The sequence below is a fragment of the Nicotiana tabacum genome, chromosome 9 (genome assembly GCF_000715075.1).
Source record: "Nicotiana tabacum cultivar K326 chromosome 9, ASM71507v2, whole genome shotgun sequence".
Lineage (NCBI taxonomy): Eukaryota > Viridiplantae > Streptophyta > Magnoliopsida > Solanales > Solanaceae > Nicotiana > Nicotiana tabacum.
Genome location: NC_134088.1, coordinates 88,725,763 through 88,745,033, shown reverse-complemented (window position 1 = coordinate 88,745,033; position 19,271 = coordinate 88,725,763). Strand labels below are relative to the sequence as shown.

Below are 19,271 nucleotides of genomic sequence, written 5' to 3'. Positions count from 1 at the left end.
TTAATACTCGATCCTAACACCTAGTAAAATCAACCCAATCAATGCAAATCATTTTCTCCTCTGACGCTACCTTTTTTATTAGTTTTATTATTATTATAATCTTGAAGCTTAAATATAGAGTATTTATTAGTAAGAATTTGTAAGCAGAAGTGTGAAAAGAGATCTCCATTATTCTGAGGGTTAGGTCTGTGATTTCAAGTCCCGATGCCAGCTAATAATTTTACATACAAGAGAAAGCAAGAGGGACAGTCCTTCAACGGTGTAGCATATTGTAAAAAGCTTTCGGAAGAAAACTTAATCAATTACCCAATTGATGTGATGCAATTTAAATTTTGAGAATCGAATAGTAACTTTTTAATTAGTTTTGATCGAAAATTCAGATATAATTTTTTTAAAAAAAATAAAATAAAATTTATATAGTTAAAAATTATATAATAATTAACAATTCAAAATATTTAAACGGCATATGAAAATATCTCAATAAAAGAAACTCAATAGGTAAAGTATTATTTAATTGTGACTAGTTTTTTTTTGAGTTTAATAATGGACTACAGTAGTAGCATGAGTCAAGTTTGGAGAATAAAATAGAGAAGATCCTAGCCCTACGATTGTTATTTTTTCTTGAAGATGTTAGCTAACCTAGCAAAAAGCTTGAAAGCCATGACAGTGAATTTACGACCTTTTGCTGAACCTTCACTACACAATAGCCCAATATCAATCATCTATATTATACTCCTATTAATGTAAAATAGTTACCTTCCCTAATTAGATAGCAGAAAATAATCTGAAAAATAGTCTTTGAAAATAAAATATCTAGAGAGCCGGGTCGTAAAATCTCAATAAGGAGCAAAAGAAAGTTGCTGTTGCAAGATTTTCAAGAATGATATTACTAGTGGAACTACAATAATTTAGTCCGTACGATATTAAGCTTTTTAAAAGTTATTGACATTATCAAACTTTTGATTCGATTTGCATTACTTTGACTTAAAGACTCCTTTATATATATATAAATATATATATATATATATATATATATATATATATATATATATATATATATATATATATATATATATATTATAGGAGTATATGTTTTTTATGATAAATGATGTAATTTGAATATTTGATAGAAGTACGTTTATGTAACGAAAGTTTTGGACCATTATTTTGAATTTCCACCTATTACCACACACTGTTTCTGAAAACTAAAGTGTTACATAACAAAGTACAAATTTTCTCCCATCTTTTCAACTTATCACACATTCACACTTAATTGTGATAAAGAACAACTTCTCAATTAATAAATCTGGCCCAGAGATACAACAACTACTTTTTTGTTTTACACCCGATGTACATCGGTATTAACTTTGGAATCGACTAATTTTAATTTTCGTCTAAAAGTTCCACAATAATGGATAAAGTAACCTCAAAGCCAATTTCATACTCATGATTTGAGTTGAAAATCTCTGATTGAGGATGCAAAAATACTTACTGTTGTATCACAACCGTGGATGGTAATAACTTTCAAATATATAGAAGGACAAGTATACCTTTTTTATATTTTTTTCTCAGATGGAGGTGAATGAATTAAAGCTAATTCCAAGAATATCCTACAAACAAATCCTTGAAATTTAATACTCCACAAGCATGAAAAAAATATTTAGATAATTCTACAGTAGTATTTCATTTTATTAAAATAGATTTTGTGTTTGTTCAATTATTTTATATTCCCTCCGTTTCAAATTAGATGAGTTACTTTCTTTTTTAGTCTATTCCAAAATGCATGACACATTTCTAAATTTAAAAATAATTCAACTTTAAACTTTTCGTTTTACTCATTTTACTCTTAATTCCACACAAATATCATTATTACACAAAACTTTTACCTCTTAAACTTGTAATATCACAAGTTTCAAAAGTCATTCTTCTTTTTTTTTTTTTTTTTGTGTCGAGTCAAACTATATCATTTAAATTTAAATTGAAACGCAAGCAGGTAACGGTGGTTAATCATCAATAGCTCTCTTTTTTATGCAGGCGTGGGTATAAATGCAGAGAACCTTTGTATGTAAGCTTTCTTTTTCAGTTCCGTCAAATACCTTTTTCTTCTTTAACTTTGACTGTGCTACCTTTCTAATATAGTGATACTTCTCTCTCTATCTTTATTGCTTTCTGGTTGTTTGTTTCTCTTAGTATAATCTTCCTACAGTGACTGTACATTGCAGTTTGTAACATTACTCAAAATTCAAGAAAAAAAGAGCATTGTACAGTTCATTCAGTAACATTCAAAAAAGAGTGTACTGAGTAGCAGAAGTAGCACCCAATCTTAAATAAGGTATCTTTCTTCCTTTCTTCCCACTTTTGGTCTTGTCTTTCTCAGTTTCAGAGCTGAGCTTAGGAAGTTGAATCTGTTTCACTCTGACTAGTACTGTTTTTAATAAATGGGTATTTATGATACTGAAATTAATGTCACTTCTCTTCAGTTAACTTTGCTTCTGAACTCTTTATTGAACTAGAATTGTGTTTTCTTGGACATTGGTTGGCACTTCTCTTTGTAATTTTGAAGCAAATTAAAGCTTGGAACTTTGTTTTCTCCCTTGTGTGTATTGAATTGGGATGTTGTTAGCAACCTCTTTTCCTATTGTTTTGGCTTGATTTTCTCTGTCCTGCTTTTAGCTAAGCTTCTTCTCCTAATTTTTTGGTATAATTACTTTCTTTGTTTTATTTGCATTTGTTGAATTAGAAATTTTGGGAATTATTGTTCAGTCTTTATGCACAAATGCAGAATCTTGTTCCTTCAATTTCTCTGCTTGTATGGATGTGTATTGATTTTTCTCTTTCTTTACCCATCCTACCCCAGGGGTAAGCAGTAGTTCTTCATTAACACTTATGTGACTCAAACTCCTGACATATCAATTGGAAATGGAGGCATATCACTAGCTGAGCTTAACTCTCTCGTCACCGCGAGTATCTTTGGAAGTGGCCAATTGTTTGATTTCTATCTTATAGATTGTTTCCTGGACTTTCTTTTTTAGCTTGTGTAAATTTAATTCAATTCCAAATAATGGATATGGATAGCAAGAATGATACTGAGCAACTAAAGAGGAAAGAGGATGCTGCGAATTATCACTCGCCAAATATGTCCTTAGAGTGGCAATTAAGTGGCAGCAACTTGACAAATGCATCCATAGGAATGATCCCTAAAAGTGATCCTATGGTAGATTCATATTATCCCACTATTTGGGATCGGCCTACTAATTCGCCAAACTTAAGTTTCTATGGTAATAATGTTCAAATTAATTCTAGTACTACAAATCCACCCGGAATTGCAGAAATTGGCCCAGGCCCTGCAAGAGGTGGTGTTGATAGAACAGTTTGTATGAGTTGGAATCCACCTAACGCAATGATGAAAGGGGGCGTGTTTGTACCGCCTAATATTGGAATGCTTCCTCAAAGCTTAGCTCAGCTTCCAGTTGATTCAGGTTTCATTGAGAGAGCTGCAAGGTTTTCGTGCTTTAGTGGAGGAAACCTCAGTGATATGATGAACCCTTTTAGCATCCCTGAGTCTGTGAAGCCTTGTTATAGGGGACTAGCGCCAATGTGCAGATCAGAAGAGGTTTTTGCAAGCAACGGATTAAACTCACCCTCTGCTATAGACCCTCAGAAGCAGCATATGAGAAATGCAGTTGAAAGTTCCAAGGATGTTCCTTTACATAGCGAGCATGAGACCAATAAAGAAAGCCCTCTCAAGAATGCGAAAAAGAATGAAAACACTGCTAGGTCTCAGGGTGAAGGAAAAGAAGCAGTTGGATTGTCCGGAAATGAGTCTGATGAAGCTGACTGTAGTGGCCGTCAAGAGGAAATGGGAGGCTTTAGGGAGGAGTCTTCCTCAAAGAGCCTTGGCTCAAAGAAAAGGAAAAGATATGGTCAGGTAGGACATTGTTAATATGTTCTCTCTTGTTCACTTGTAGCTCCATATAGTCCACATTTTCTCTCGAATACTCGGTCTGTACAATTGTGCAAAGTAGTTCTTTGCTGAGTGTTATTGTCATTTTTGGCAGGATGCTCAGCCTGATCAAATGAAGGGAACGCAACAACCGCCAGCTGAACGTGCACAAGCTCAAACTGAAACTCAGGGAGAACAAAACTTGAATTCAACTGCCAGCAAACCCGGTGAAAAAAACAGTAAACAGAGGTCTCAAGCTTCAGATCCACCTAAAGAAGAATACATACACATTCGAGCTCGACGAGGCCAGGCAACGAATAGCCATAGTCTTGCAGAAAGAGTAAGACTTCATAGTAGAAGCTTTAATTCTTGGGATATATACTTGTTCTTAAAGATGACTGAGGTGGTTCCGGTTGCAGGTAAGGCGAGAGAAAATCAGTGAACGAATGAAGTATCTTCAGGATCTTGTACCTGGTTGCAACAAGGTTTGTTTATTGTCACATTTGTTACTAATATTTAATATTGCATTTGCTATGTAAGTTACCTGGGATTTGATTTTTCAGGTCACTGGTAAAGCTGTAATGTTGGATGAAATCATTAATTATGTACAATCTCTGCAAAGACAGGTTGAGGTATGGAATCCATTAAGTGATTATCTTCTGCACATTCTTTCAAAATATATTTGTTCTTCCCTTCAAAATTCAAGGAATATTTTGGTTGCTTCATATTCTGCTGTTCGATGTGAACGACTCCCTCCCCTTCTTTGGCCTTTCCTGGTTGTTTTATTAAGTGCTTTAGTACCATATAACATTGACGCGTATTTTCCTTTGAGCATTGAATATTTGAACAATTTTTACTATTTGCTAATCTCATGCTAAGTAATTTTGCAACGAAAAAGTTCAAGAAAGAAATTCATGGCTCCTATGTATTTATGAATGGCTCTTATTGTTCTCACAGTTCCTCTCAATGAAGCTTGCAACAGTAAACCCACAGTTAGATTTTAATCTTGACGGGCTCCTTGCAAAAGATGTAAGAACTAGTAAACTCTTCTGAACATTACATAAAGCAGAGCACAGTGCATAAATTCCAGCTGCTAATGCTGGGATGTACACTTGCATTTTATTGCAGATCCTCCAGTTGCAAGCAGGTCCTTCATCCTCGCTTGTTTTTCCACCTGATAATATGACCATGCCTTATACCTCTTTGCATGCATTGCAATCCGGTCTGCTGCAATCAGGTTTTCCTGGTGTGGGAAATTGTACTGATACATTTCGTAGATCCATCAATCCTCATTTTGCTTCTATGAGTGGAGGCTACAAGGATCCTTCATCTCAGGTACTATTTGGGTAGCGCTACGCGTTTCAGGTTTTAGGTTGTACTGATCATATTTTAGGAGAATACTCGTCATAATGAGTCGTAAACCAAAGTAATATTGCTTTATGTTCTAAGCATTTGCCTTGCGATTCATATTGTCTTAGGTACCTAATATTTGGGATGACCAGCTACATAATGTTGTAGAGATGGGATTCAATTCAAGCGCGCCCCTCGATAGTCAGGATATAAGTAGTAAGTGTTTTCTTATGCTCCTGCATTATTTTCTTTTCCTGAATTAGCATCAGCTCCTCTAATGATCACCAAACTCTCTTTATTATTTGTAGGTTCCCTGCCTCCCGGAGAGATGAAAGCAGAATCTTGAAATATTTCAAACACCAACCGGTTACGCTTTCTGTTTCTTTGGGGACTAAGGTGCATAGGTTATCTTTTCATTTTTGGGGCTCAGAAAGTTAAAACATTTGGGAAGTTATATCACATTGAGAGCTCCTCATATTTCGAATTCTGAGTTCAGTTGTATAGCAAGTCCAGAAAAGTTTCTTTTTATATAAGCACTATATTATTGGCTCCAAGGACCGAAGATATATACACATGATCTAAATTCTTCCATCAAAAAGAGCAAATGTGGGTTCAAGAATTTAGGCGCTCGGCATAGTAAGTGCAAAGGAGATTAGTCAGGCATTCATGTTTAGTTTAAATCTTGAATCTTTGAGATGAAATGGTTGTGTTTCTCAAATGTATTGGAGGAAACCTGAAAATTGTGTGCTTTGGATGAAAGAAAATCAAGTTCCATTCTTTTCATTCCAAGATCATTCTCTACATAAATATTCATGTGGTTCCTGAAAATTGATTAACCTAGGATCCTGGTGGGAATCTAGATTAGTCAGGCCAAGTGAATGTCGGATACCAGATGGTTAATTTCACGATCCGAAATTTCCACCGTCGGGATTGTGATGGCGCCTAACATTACACTTGCTAGGCAAGCCAACGTTAGAGATTTATTAGCTAATTCTCTTACATTTAGGTGATTATCAGTAAACAAACTATAATACGTCGAAATGAACGCGGAAATATAAAAATACAACTTTTAATATATACTACTACTACCCAGAATCCGGAGTCACAATTCACGAACATACTAAGATTTTTCTACAAGTATTTGCCCGAAAGAAAAATACAATTGTTTGCGAAATAAGGAAAACAGTAAAGTATGGGGGTATAGGAGGGGACGCCAGGGCCTGCGGACGCTAACAGGACTACCTTGGGTCTCCTAGCACTGAAGCCTACAGTTAACCTCTCGATCAGCCCGAACCTGCTCCAAAATTTGCACAGGAAGTGCAGAGTGCAGTATCAGTATAACCGACCCCATGTACTGGTAAGTGCCGAGTCTAACCTCGACGAAGGAGTGACGAGGCGGGACACTCACAATGTAATCTGCATAAGGTATATAATAAAAGCAAAAAGGAAGACAGAATAAAGTAAAGCAATAACTTGCAAGAAGTAAATATCGTACTCAAAGTATTTCATCAGTGTTCAGCTATTACCAATCCTTAAGTGCAAATTAAGACTACCGTACAACTAACACAGTCAAGGAAAAGTATAACATATAGATTGTTGCGGCGCGCAACCCGATCCCACCGTACATATCATATTCCTCCCTTATTTCCTCTTATTAACATAAACATCAGAATATAAATAAAAGTATTGCGACGTGTAACCCGATCCCACCATATCACAATAATCACAATCACAGTTCACCCTTATTTTACCACAATCCACCCTTATTACACCTGTTGCGGCGTGTAACCCGATCCCACCGTACAATATCAATTCACTCTTATTCCTCCTCAATATATCACCCTTATTTCACATGTTGCGGCGCGCAACCCAATCCCACCATATCAGTGTCAATTACTCAATAAGTATAGAAATTTCACAATTCAACACAAAAACCCTTCACGATACTGAACTTCAAACCAAAGCAAATGGAAAGCTTGTACACTATGAACTCCACACAAGTAATACTACTCAGCGAGATCAATCCAAAATATATCATAAAAGCACCAATGAAACAGCTTAAGCAAATAATAGGAGACAACGAAGCTACGGGATAACTAATACCTTCAACAAGGAGAAACAATGTCTAACAAGTAGCAATTAGGCATGGAAATACAAGTAAAGCATGTAACAGTTAAGGCAGGGAAAGAAACAATATAAGAAGAACGGGAAAGAAACAGGCAAAACAGATAACTTGGCGGCGCATAAGTACTCGTCACCTCACATATACGCCGCTCACATGAATTTCATATAGCAAATAGGTCGAGAGTTCCTAATCCCTCAAGTCAAAGTTAGACACAACACTTACCTCGCTCCACAAGCCACTCAATGCTCAATTATCATTTTTCCTCTAGTATCCACCTCCAAACCACTCGTATCTAGCCACAATTAACTCAATAACATCAATTATTAATAAAGGAATCAATTACAATGCATAAATTTTAATTTTCCAAATTTTTCCCCAAAAGTCAAAAATCGACCCCGGACCCGCTTGGTCAAAACTCGAGGTTCGAACCAAAACTCATTCACCCATTCACCCCCAAGCCCGATTATGCAATTAATTTTGAAATCCGACCTCAATTTGAGGTTTAAATCCCAATTTTCCAAAAATCCCTAATTCTATCCAAACCCCCAATTTCTACCATGGAAATCCTAGATTTTGGGTTGGAAATTCATGAAATGTGATGGGAAATTAAAAAAAATGGGTTAGGATCACTTACCAAAGTTTTGGGGAAGAATTGATCTTGGAAAAATTGCCTCTAGGGTTCTAGGATTTGAAAAGTTGAGAAATTAACCAAAATCCCGTCCAAAAATTATTTTGATCAGTTGCAGGTGTCGCATTTGCGACCTGAAGCCCCGCAAATACGAAGAACCTATCGCAAATGCGAAGGTCTCCCATTCCTGCTACCTTCGCAACTGCGAAGAATATCTCGCAAATGCGAGCCTGGTCATTTCGCAAATGCGACCATTTGATCGCAAATGCGATCACTGCCTCCTCCTTCCCAATTCGCAAATGCGAAGAGCTTGTTCTCAAATGCGAAAACTATGAGGCCAGCCATTCTTCGCAAATGCGAGAAATAGCTCGCAAATGCGGAACCTGCAGGGGTCGCAATTGCGATGCCTGAGGCCTGCACCAGATATTGCAACATCAGCTATGTTCTAAGTCCAAATTTTACTTTGTAGCCCGAAACTCACCCGAGCCCTCGGGGCTCCAAACCAAATATGCACACAAGTCTAAAAACATCATACAAACTTGCTTGCGCGATCAAATCGCCAAAATAACACCTAGAACTATGGATTTAACCCCAAATCACATGAAACTTTCAAGAAAACTTTGAAATTCCTATTTTCACAATCGGACGTACGAATCATGTCAAATCAACTCCGTTTTTCACCAAATCTCACATACAAGTCATAATTATGGTATTGGATCTATACCGGGTTCCGGAACCAAAATACGAACCCGTTATCCAAAAATTCAAACTTTGGTCAAATACTTCAATTTTATTAAGCTTTCAACTTTCAAATTCCGACATAGTCCGATATCTCGGGTTAGGGACTTCCGATTTCGATTCCGGGCATACGCCCAAGTCCCACATCACAATACGGACCCACCGGGGCCGTCAAAATATGAATCTGGGTCCGTTTACCAAAAATGTTAACCGAAGTCAACTCAAATGAAGTTTTTAGGCAAAATTTCTTATTTTTTTATCAGTTTTTAACATAAAAGCATTCCGGAAAGACGTCCGGACTGCGCACGCAAATCGAGAAAGGATAAAACATAACTTTTAAAGGTTTCGGATCACAGAATTAGATTTAAATCATAAGATGACCTATCGGGTCATCACAGTTAAACCAAAAAAAAAAAAAGGGATTAACCTTGGTTCTGGTTTTGTTGACTAAATGCTTTTTCACAGAGTCCCTTTATTGTTTTATTTTCTGTCATTGTACAGCAATTTAAATGCCAGAAAGATGCCATAATAATAATATCTGTACATCTTACCTACATTATCATATCAGTGAGTAAATGGGGTCATGGTAATTATAAATAACTGAGTTGATAAGATTCTCTGTACCAGATGTCTGATAATCTTACAAGTTTCCAGGGAAAAAAATAAAACTTCTTGGTAGTTGATGGGACAAGGGGAAAAGGAAAAGGCATGAAAATCTTCCAATATTCTGTCTGAAATGGGTATTCGTTTATAAATTTGAGGAATTAAAAATTGACATTCTTTTTATTGTTTTCAGCAAGAATTGTACTAAAAATATGTTATTTTAATAGTCACACTTTGTGAAGGGATCCAAAGGGATATACATTAGACAGTCATAGAGATAAGAGGATCAGCAAAGAGATGCAAAAGAAATTAGAAAGCTATGTACCCAGATTTATGAGATTCCAAGGTGATAAAAAGCTAGCTACTTTATTTTAGTGTTTATCCATATGCTAGATGGGGGTGTGAAATAAAATTATTTTAATCCGATTTTGTTTACAGTTTTGTGTTACACCTTGCTGATTTCGTTATTATGTTGAGAAAAAAAAAGAGGGAAAAGGATACTAAAGAAATAAAGGATGAAATTCCATTTGTACACAAAGGCTAATAGTTGCGTTCGCGAAGAGTAATTTTGGGCAGCACAAATTTTTGTCTGCTTTAATCACGGTTTTGTTTTACTGACATTATATTATATAGTAAGAATTCTGCAAGTACCAAATTCTACTAAAATTCTTTTTACTAGGAACGTGGGATTCGTTATTGTTCATAGATGTCAAGGGGGAAAATATATAAAATTATGGATGTAGATAAACATTGGATTAATTTCTTACAAGAGATCAAAAGAGTAGGAGAATATCTCTCCAGAAGCAACCTACAAATGTATACATAACCGTCCAAGGTTGTGAGTACTCCTTTATCCTTAACCAGAGGTCGAGCCATGGGAGTGAGAAAAATCCTAGTAGAGAGCGCTTTCGCCTTTAATGGATAAATCAACGTCCCAAAACAGATACCGGACACTGGGTAGGAAACAAATAAAAATACATGCATACATAGAAAAACAATAAAACAATTACTAACTGACAATATTTTTAATTAATTGTTCTCCAAAATTTTCTCCCTCCCTCCCTCTAAGGAACATTTTAATGCCCTTCCCACACCAAAATTCTCTCTTCTGACAATTATTATATTGATGACATTAGGACAGAAAGAATGCCAAAACAAGAAAAGATGCTTGAGAATCACTCCCATAGATCATTACTCTCAGTTCTTACTTCTGATGGCTCAACAACTTGGGCCTCTGCAGAGCTTGAATCTGACTCCTTTAACTCTTCTGATGACTCTATATCCCCTTCCTCATATCTGCCCCATCTTCCTCCAAGAGCCATTGACATCATATCATATATCTTGTTACCTAATTCAGCTGGACTGTCAGGCTGTACAAATGTGCCACATTAAATTTGCGCATTAGCAATAAACAATCACGTATAATACTGATCTAAGATGAGCTTTAATGGAGTGAAATGGTATGTTAGGATTCATGTAGGAATGAATAATTATTATTCAAAGAAATGTAATATTTGCAAGGTTTTCATAGTGCTTACAGTAAATCCACTAGAGATCAATGCTGTATCATACAACAGTTCCACAGCCCGCTTGGCATCAGAACTATCAGGCGCGTTCTTGCATGCAGCCTGCAAGTGCACTCTCAGTGACAATGTGTAATAAAGAAATGAGACAAGTTCTAATATCAACTTTAATATTGACAAGTGGTCCTCAGTCCTCACACCCTATGCGTTTGTAAAACTTAGCAGTAATACACATTAACTGATTTAGCATATCATCCATCTGCTGCACATATTTATAGAGTAAACTTCTATTATTATTAACATCTCATAAGTTGATAAACAGCCAATAAAATGCAACTTCACTACCCCTCCAGTTTTGTTATCCAAGTAAAAGAACAATGGTGCTTATGTTCCTGAAGTTCAAATTATTAGACTGCCTTCCTAACAAGCCTCAATTGTCTCTTATTTTTTTCGTTTAACATCTGATAATTCTTCTAACAACACCCACGTCTTGCTTTCTATGCTATAAATGTTTCATATATCTTTATATGATTCTTGAAAATTTAGAACACTAATTTAGATCACTTCACAGTTCAAATGAGGAACTTGAATAAATCATGTGCTAAAACTCACATTGAGGTCTTTGATGATTGGATGATCAGGATTAACCTCCAATATTCTTCTCCCTCTCATAAACTCCATGGCTGAAGTGTCTCCTAGGGTTTGAGCTTTCATCAACCTATTTAATAGAAAAAGATAGAACTTCAACTCGATCTAGCAAAACTAACAAACAAAACGAAAAAGGAAGATTAAAAACCATAACCAACAGACCTTTCCATGTTGGCAGACCAACCAAACTTTCCAGATACAAGCACGCATGGTGATGAGCTCAACCGATTTGAAACTTGTACTTTTGCCACCTTTTCTCCCAGCTGTTGCTTTATCCAGTCACATAAAAGATTGAACTCTTGCTTGGTTTCTCGTTCTTTCACCTCATCCTCATCACCTGAAATTAATATCAAAGATTGTAATATCAAAATTACTTTGGAGAAGGGTCAAATTCATTGACCCTCCCCTTCCCTCTTTCTCCTCTTCCCCGTCTACTCTTTGATTGAGTTTCAAGTACACATGAAGAAAAACATAACAACTCATATGCTGGAGCCCAGTCAATGAATGAACAACAGTACTTACCAAGCTCCAAATCCTCCTTGCTTATGTCAACAAACTTCTTTTCCTTGTAAGTTTGTAGATTTTGGATGGCCACCTCATCAATAGGTTCAACGAGGTACAACACCTGTATCCCCGCAAAACATGTAAAAACGTTTTGATCAATGGACAAACAGAAGGTAATTAAGTGGAGATTTAAGCCACAGAAGCTGATTCTCTGAGACCCGACAAACCCTAGAACATGAGATATCTCCTTGCCTTGGCAAACTCATTTTGATGAGAGTTGAAATTGTGTTTTATTTGCTACGAAGTATGAGATCACAAAAGGGCCAAAAATTTTCTTTTTTCAAGAAAATATATGTTGCCAAGTCTAAAAATAGGCTTTATGCAACTGTTCCTGAGATGCAAACAAGGTATAATGCTGTATTATGGGAAGTAAACTTTATTAATGGAACTAACAAAGCAAGGTTCCAATCTCATTGCGATTGAAGGAGCAAGAAAACTTGGTAGAAGAATGACATTCTTCACCCAAACTTTAGAGAGAAGGTGAATGGAGAAAGACGTACAAATGGTCTTAGACGTCCACAAAGTTGACACTTCAGTATTATTTTCGACCAACAGACCTGATTGCTTACACTTTTTATGAGATAAGTACATGATATTCGTAGCTCCCTTTTTTAATGGTTGAACGTCAATGCACTCTACTGAATGTTAAAAGAAATACAATCATCGAGCACTAACTTAGCTCGAGCTACATTCATAATCCATTTACATGTATATTTTGATAGCACTGCATTCAAGAACTACATACCTCTATCCCTTTCTGAACCAATTTCTCCAAGAAAGGAGCAGTCTTGGCACTCTGCAAGCTATCTGTTGCCAAGTAATAAATGGCCTTCTGGTTCTCACCCATGTTCTCAACATAATCGTCTAAGCTTATCAACTCTTCTTCACTCTTGGAAGAGAAAAATCTCAACAATGGGGTAATGCGCTTGTGGTTTCCGGTGTCTTCGATACATCCCAACTTCAAAAATTTACCAAAATTCTCCCAGAATTTTTTGTAATCCTGGATATCAAAATAGTCCCGCTCTTAAACGCTTCCAGGAAAAATACTAAAGGAAAGAATGCTTTGATTAGTTCATACCTCTTTGTTCTCACATTCAGAAAGATCCTGAATCATGTCAAATGTTTTTCGTACTAGTCTCTTTTTCATTATCCTAACCTGGATGAAATCAGCCAAACACATTAAGCTCAAGAATGTATAAGCTTTGAACTTTTCATCATCACTGGCATCATTGCAGATCATTAAACAGGAAAATGAAGTTTATAAAAATAGCAACTGTCATTAATTCACGAAAAAACAAACAGGTTTGCCCTTACAATTCGGCTTTCCTGAAGGATTTCCCTTGAAACATTGAGAGGAAGGTCATTAGAGTCCACCAATCCTTTGACAAAGCTTAGGTACCTTGGAAACTGCGGTGCATGAAAATAAGGATGAATTGCCAGAAAAGATGAACATTGCTCGCCAACAGACAGTCAATGGCACATAAAGAAGCCTTTAGCAAAGAATAAATAAATACAATTAGGAGCACGTCACGAGTTCAAATCCTGCTGGAGAACCAAATCTGGTATTTAAGCAGATAAGGATACAGGGATACCCATTTTTAACAGACTTTTGAAGCTGAAAACACCAGATTTTTTGGTTATCGGAAAAAGTAAAAAGAAGATACACAGTAAGTGGTTTGTAGCCTTTCGAACAGATCTTCATAACAATATTTCAGCAATTTTTAGCAGTCCTATCTTGATACTAGACTACGAATTCCATTTCAGTGTTACGAGATCTCTTGCTAGTTCTTCCCATTTGTTATCACAACTCTAATATACTCCATTAAATTAACTGCATCCAGTTGAAAAACTCAAGGGTGAATGACACTATAAGCTTATTATAAGAAATCACTCAAATCAATAGTTCAATGTCACCATTGATTATTCTCCACAATATTGCAGGTCCGCAAAGTGATAATACTTCAAATCAGGAAAGATAACACGTGTGTTACGAAACCAAACAGGAAAACATAATCTTCAATTTTCAACCTCATACACAGTGTATCCGTGTAGTATGAAATAGCCTTGTGGAAGCATCAGAAAGAATTGGAAAGAGTTTCAACAGTCGATCTACATTACAGTGGGCGATGGAAGGAGAACAAGGATGTGGCCAGACAATTGGACTGGAGATGAACCATTGTGCATGAAATTCCCTGATCTGTTAACATTGGTGTTACAACCAAATGCGACTATTGCAGACAGCAGAGTGTGGAGCAGCTTGAGATTTGAAATTCAGAAGAAACGTATTTGACTGAGAAGTGGAAGGAGCTGCTCAGCTATAAAACATCATGGAGTGGCTGAGAATACCGTTGGACAAAGGAGACTCTGTAGTGGAGAGCAGACAAAAAGGGTATTTTTTCCATTAAGTCATGCTACAAACTCCTTTGTAAAGAGAGATGAATAGTGGTACATGGGCCATGGAGTATGATATGAAAATCAAAGGCACCGTCAAGAGCAAGTTGCTTTCAGGGGGTAACAACTCACGAGGCATGTTTGACACTGGAAATTTATAAGAATGGGTGTAAACTTGTAAGTCTGCCTAATAGGTGTTTTTTATGCTGCAGCAACAGAGAATCACCAGCACACTTATTACTACACTGGGTATGTTAACTGTTAAGGAAGTTTGGAATATGTTCCTTAATGTATTTGGAGCGCAGCAGGTAATGCCGAGAACTGATTAAGGAAGCATTGGAAAGCAGGCAAGCACAAAAAATAAAGGAAAAAAGTGTAAAGTTGTCTGGAAGATAATCCCTGCTTGCATTTTATGGGCTGTCTGGGGGGAGAGAAACTATAGGTGTTCTGAAGATAGAAATACAGCCATTTTTTGTTTCAAAAGCAGATGCTTACAGATGTTAAAATCTTGGTGTTACCTTTCTTTTGACTCTGATGTAAATGCTTTTGTGCATTTCACTGCACATTTAAAAAGGAAGATGGAATATTTTTTCTTTACATAATACGACCAGCTTGGTACAAGTGAAACGAATATTTGCTATTACCTATCAAAAAAAATATTTCTTAATTTTCTTCTCCATCTATATCCTATATCAGAAGTTGAGATAGAACTAGAAATTCAACTTACCAATTCCCCATCAAAATCATCAGAAATGAATACACGCTTCACATACAAGCGAATATTTTTTGTCTTGGGATTTGTAACATCTTCATTGTTAAGAGGAGCCATTCCAGGTATATATAGAACACTTCTAAACTCCACCTCACCCTGCACATATCATTCTCAGCGTTAAAAAACTCAAAATAACAAATGTATTCAGTCTTTTCCAATACGAGAGTGTTACCTCTGTAGTGAAATGAGTATAGGTAAGTGGATCCAAGAACTCGTTGAAAGTTTTCTTGTAGAATTCCTGGTATTGTTCTGTCTCAACTTCCTTTGGATTCCGCATCTACAATTTTACAAGCACTTTATATCACGCAGATGCACACTAGGCAGAAACATGTGCCTTGTTTGCTGATAGGAGTATAAAGTCAAGCTCATAATAGTAACTTTCACATGTAAGCTAAGTAGTAACATACCCATATTGGTTTTGTCTCATTTGTCAACTCCCAATCCCAGTACTTCTCAGTTTTGGTCTTCTTTGTCTTTTTCTTTTCTCCCTGTTTTTATGAAGAGAAAGGAAACATGAATCTCAAAAGGCCTTAGTAAGCTTCCAAAAGAAGGAAAGACAAAACACAGTAATCACATATATGAAGTCATCACCTCTTCTTTTTCTTCTCCCTCCTTTGGTTCTTCCTCCTCTTCTACCTGTCGAAATAGCACCAATAATCAACGAAAAGCTACCAAGTTAAGTAACAAAATAAGATAAAGCACTAAGACATAATTAAAACAGAAAATTCCACACAAACAAAATAATCCCAGAAAGTACAACAACCTTTTACAAGCAAAGCATCGTGCTATCTCCCATTGATGAAAATTATACTTAATTAAAGTCTTAATTGACACTTCGAATCCTGTTTCTGCTACTACAGAAATCTCATGCACAATCACAAGGGTCATCCAGGGGTGCTAAAATTTATTTGAGCCTACCCACCCCACCCCCTCCCAAGAGAAAAGATGAGATGAAAGAAGAAGTGAAAGGTAACTTAGCTTTTAGTGTAGTCATAGACAGGTATGTTTATTAAGGCAAAAGAGAGACGAATTTAAATAACGAGAACTGTGGAAAACATATTAGGAAGAAGGAATAAAGAACAGAGGCCAACACCCTAGCTGAAACAACACACTAATTCTTCCTCCAAGACATCAGCAAATGTCGGAGGAGGAGGTTAAAGCAGTTTTTATATCTATCAAAGTACCTCACCTCAATGGTTCTTGACTTCTCCTGCCATGTGTAGATGGGGAAAGAAACAAACTGCGAGTAATTCTTCACCAAATCTTGAATCCTCTTTTGTTCTGAAAACTCATATTTGTCGTCATCCTACAAGAAAAAGATTACCCTATAAGAATGCAATCCAACATAAGGAACAAAAACGTTCAATGATAGTTTACCAACACAACTGATAAACAGCTAAGAAAATAAATTATATATTGATTATTATTAGAGCAGTGTCTTATTATTAGTATTCTGCACCTTATCACGCAGAGAATTTACCAACTCCAAGATTTTCTTTACCTTTACTTCATCGCGATAGGTACACATGGTCAACATCATTCGGAGAAGATACAACAAATAGATTAAAACAGCAAAGACAACATATGCCAACCCCTGGGACTTGGTGGCGAACAAAGCCACGAAAAAGAAGCAGAAGTACCCACTTACCCTTAAATAAAGTGTAATTTCTGTTCCTCGGGATAGGAGGTTTTCAGGATTAGTTTCCTCTCTAATAACATATGAGCTACTATCAGCCTCAGACTCCCAAACATATTGTTTATCTGACCTTGGGCTCTTTGTTGACACCACCACCTAAATGTAGAAATAAAAACAATTAGCACAATCATAATTTATATTTCCTGGAAAATAGTACGTAAACAAAAACCATGTATAAAGAAGAATTGCACCTTTTGAGCAACCAGAAATGCAGAATAGAAACCAACACCAAATTGACCAATCAATCCATTGTCAGCTCCAAGGTCCTTGTTTTCCTACAGATAGGATTGGTACAACTGTTAGAGATAATAGTATTACATTAAATGCTAAGTCTTAGACCTTGAAAAGTTGATCCAACATCATGGAGATACTACTCAGTACCTTCAGAGCCTTCAAGAATTTTGAAGTACCACTTTGGGCAATAGTCCCGAGGCATTCTATAAGCTCCTCCTTGGTCATTCCAATACCAGTATCCCTGCATAGACAAGTTAACTTTTTAAGTTCCGTTTATTAGAAAAGCATTATGTGGCTAGCATCTTAAGAAACATACGTAATGGTAATAGTTCCATTGTCTGGGTCACATTTGATGCGAATCTCCAGCTCACCAGCATCCCCAAGTAAAGAAGGCTCAGTCAAACTAAGAAACCTCAACTTATCAAGTGCATCACTTGCATTACTGCCAAATAAGGAGCCGCGTCAGAAATAAACCTCAAATAGTTTGAAAAGAAAATTCCTGAAGTCACTTATTAGAATCTTAATTGACTTCAGATGGTGCACCGAAAACACCATTCTATGAATGACAAAGAAATAAGCCCTCAGGGCCAACTAGTAATGGTGATCAAAGTTACAGCACTGCCACAAAGCTTTCCAAATAAACTCTAAGGATTCACAGATGGAACTCAACACACACATTATAGATCTCGACAACAAAGTGAAGAGCAGTAATTGTTTAACAAACAGCAATAAGCCAATAAAATATTGTAACCAAAAAACAACACAGTAGTAAACAAGAGATGGCCTTACCTTACAAGCTCTCGGAGGAAAACCTCCTTATGACTGTAGAGACTGTGAACTATCAAGTCCATTAGACGACTAACCTGCAATAATCAACATTCCAATTTTCAACCCCACAAAAAGAGAAGCATAAAGATATGAAATTCAAAGATTTGACAATTAAATAAAAACAAGGCTATCAAATTAGTTATACTAGGCATTCAACAATTCCCAAAACTAACAAGTAACAAAAGATTAAATTTTTCATATACAACAAAAACAGAAAATAACGCTATCAAATTAGTTCTACTGGGGATTCAAGAACTCCTCCCAACTGACAAAACATTAAATCTTTCAAATGATACACAAAAATAGAAAACAAGGCTATCAAATTAGTTTTACTAGGCATTCAAAAGCTCACACAATTGATCAAAGATTAAATCTTTCATGTGTTACAAAAAAAATTCCAGAGTACCATATCCTCATTCCCTAAAAAGCAACATCCAAAATTCCAACTTCCAATTCCTTATCAAAGGCCCAATACAGGTAAAAACTGAAATATTCAAACTAAAGTTCACAATGAAAGTCATAAGCCCACCTCAGCCTGGTACTCATGAGTCTCTCCAGAGCTCTCAGGAGCTTCCTTTTCAGCCACAGCAGCTCCAGCCTCACACCTTACCACTACTCTGTTGTCTCTCTTCTCCAGCTTTGTCTTCAACCCATATTCGCAAAATCTATTCTTTAGCCCATTCTTTTGCAAGAAAAGACTTCTGAAACAAAACCTATTTGCACTACCACTCCTCAAAGAAAATGACGCCGTGTAGGGGAGTGAAGACATAGAAGCAGAGGTCAAACTCCTGCTTAGTGCTGGTGCCATTGGCTTAACTTTTGAGAAAGACCCACAACGAATTTTGATGTTTGAGTAGGTGTTTTTGGTGAGTTCTTTGTAAAGAGATAAAGGGTTGGTTGGGAAGAGTGAAGAAATGGGGAGTAGTGTTTTAAAACCCAAGGAAGGGTTTAAGGGAAGAAGTGGAGGGTTCTGAAAAAGGAAATACTTACATGAGAAGGGGTTTTGTTTAGGAATTATAAGGTGAGGATGTTGCCACTTCAGAAATCACAATATCCTCGAATTGTTTTGAATTTTTTTCCCTTTATTTACCATGTTGTTATAATATACTCTAACTTGGAAGTTAAAGCAATCTTTGCGTCTAATAACTCTTCTCAAGATCAAAGTCATATACTCCCTCCGTTTCAATTTATGTGAACTCATTTGACTGGGTACGGAGTTTAAGAAAAG

The 19,271-nt window shown here is 36.3% G+C and overlaps 2 protein-coding genes across 4 annotated transcripts; one reads left to right on the top strand and one right to left on the bottom strand.

Moving 5' to 3' along the window:
• The first annotated feature begins 2,118 nt into the window (after positions 1-2,118).
• Positions 2,119-6,084, top strand: LOC107773245 (transcription factor bHLH49). 3 transcript variants are annotated; one of them, XM_075221828.1, is made up of 9 exons: positions 2,119-2,332; positions 2,858-3,928; positions 4,059-4,283; positions 4,363-4,428; positions 4,507-4,575; positions 4,901-4,972; positions 5,072-5,278; positions 5,422-5,509; positions 5,602-6,084. In XM_075221828.1, exons 2-9 carry the CDS (start codon positions 3,062-3,064, stop codon positions 5,637-5,639), a joined length of 1,632 nt encoding a protein of 543 aa, XP_075077929.1. In that variant the 5' UTR covers positions 2,119-2,332; positions 2,858-3,061; the 3' UTR covers positions 5,640-6,084. The 3 variants fall into 3 exon arrangements, with proteins under 3 accessions (XP_075077929.1, XP_075077931.1, XP_075077930.1); XM_075221830.1 differs by having other exon boundaries at positions 2,194-2,332; positions 3,330-3,928; XM_075221829.1 differs by lacking the exon at positions 2,119-2,332 and having other exon boundaries at positions 2,355-3,928.
• Positions 6,085-10,347: 4,263 nt separating this feature from the next.
• Positions 10,348-19,111, bottom strand: LOC107788863 (heat shock protein 90-5, chloroplastic). Its single transcript, XM_016610627.2, has 19 exons — positions 18,573-19,111; positions 18,005-18,078; positions 17,532-17,657; positions 17,363-17,456; positions 17,173-17,256; positions 16,934-17,077; positions 16,475-16,591; positions 15,877-15,921; positions 15,693-15,773; positions 15,458-15,562; positions 15,241-15,381; positions 13,437-13,529; positions 13,201-13,278; positions 12,868-13,122; positions 12,081-12,183; positions 11,721-11,895; positions 11,523-11,628; positions 10,926-11,015; positions 10,348-10,757 (listed from the first exon to the last, which is right to left on the bottom strand). The coding sequence occupies exons 1-19, from the start codon at positions 18,849-18,851 to the stop codon at positions 10,563-10,565; spliced, it is 2,385 nt and encodes a 794-aa protein (XP_016466113.1). The 5' UTR covers positions 18,852-19,111; the 3' UTR covers positions 10,348-10,562.
• Positions 19,112-19,271: the final 160 nt, after the last annotated feature.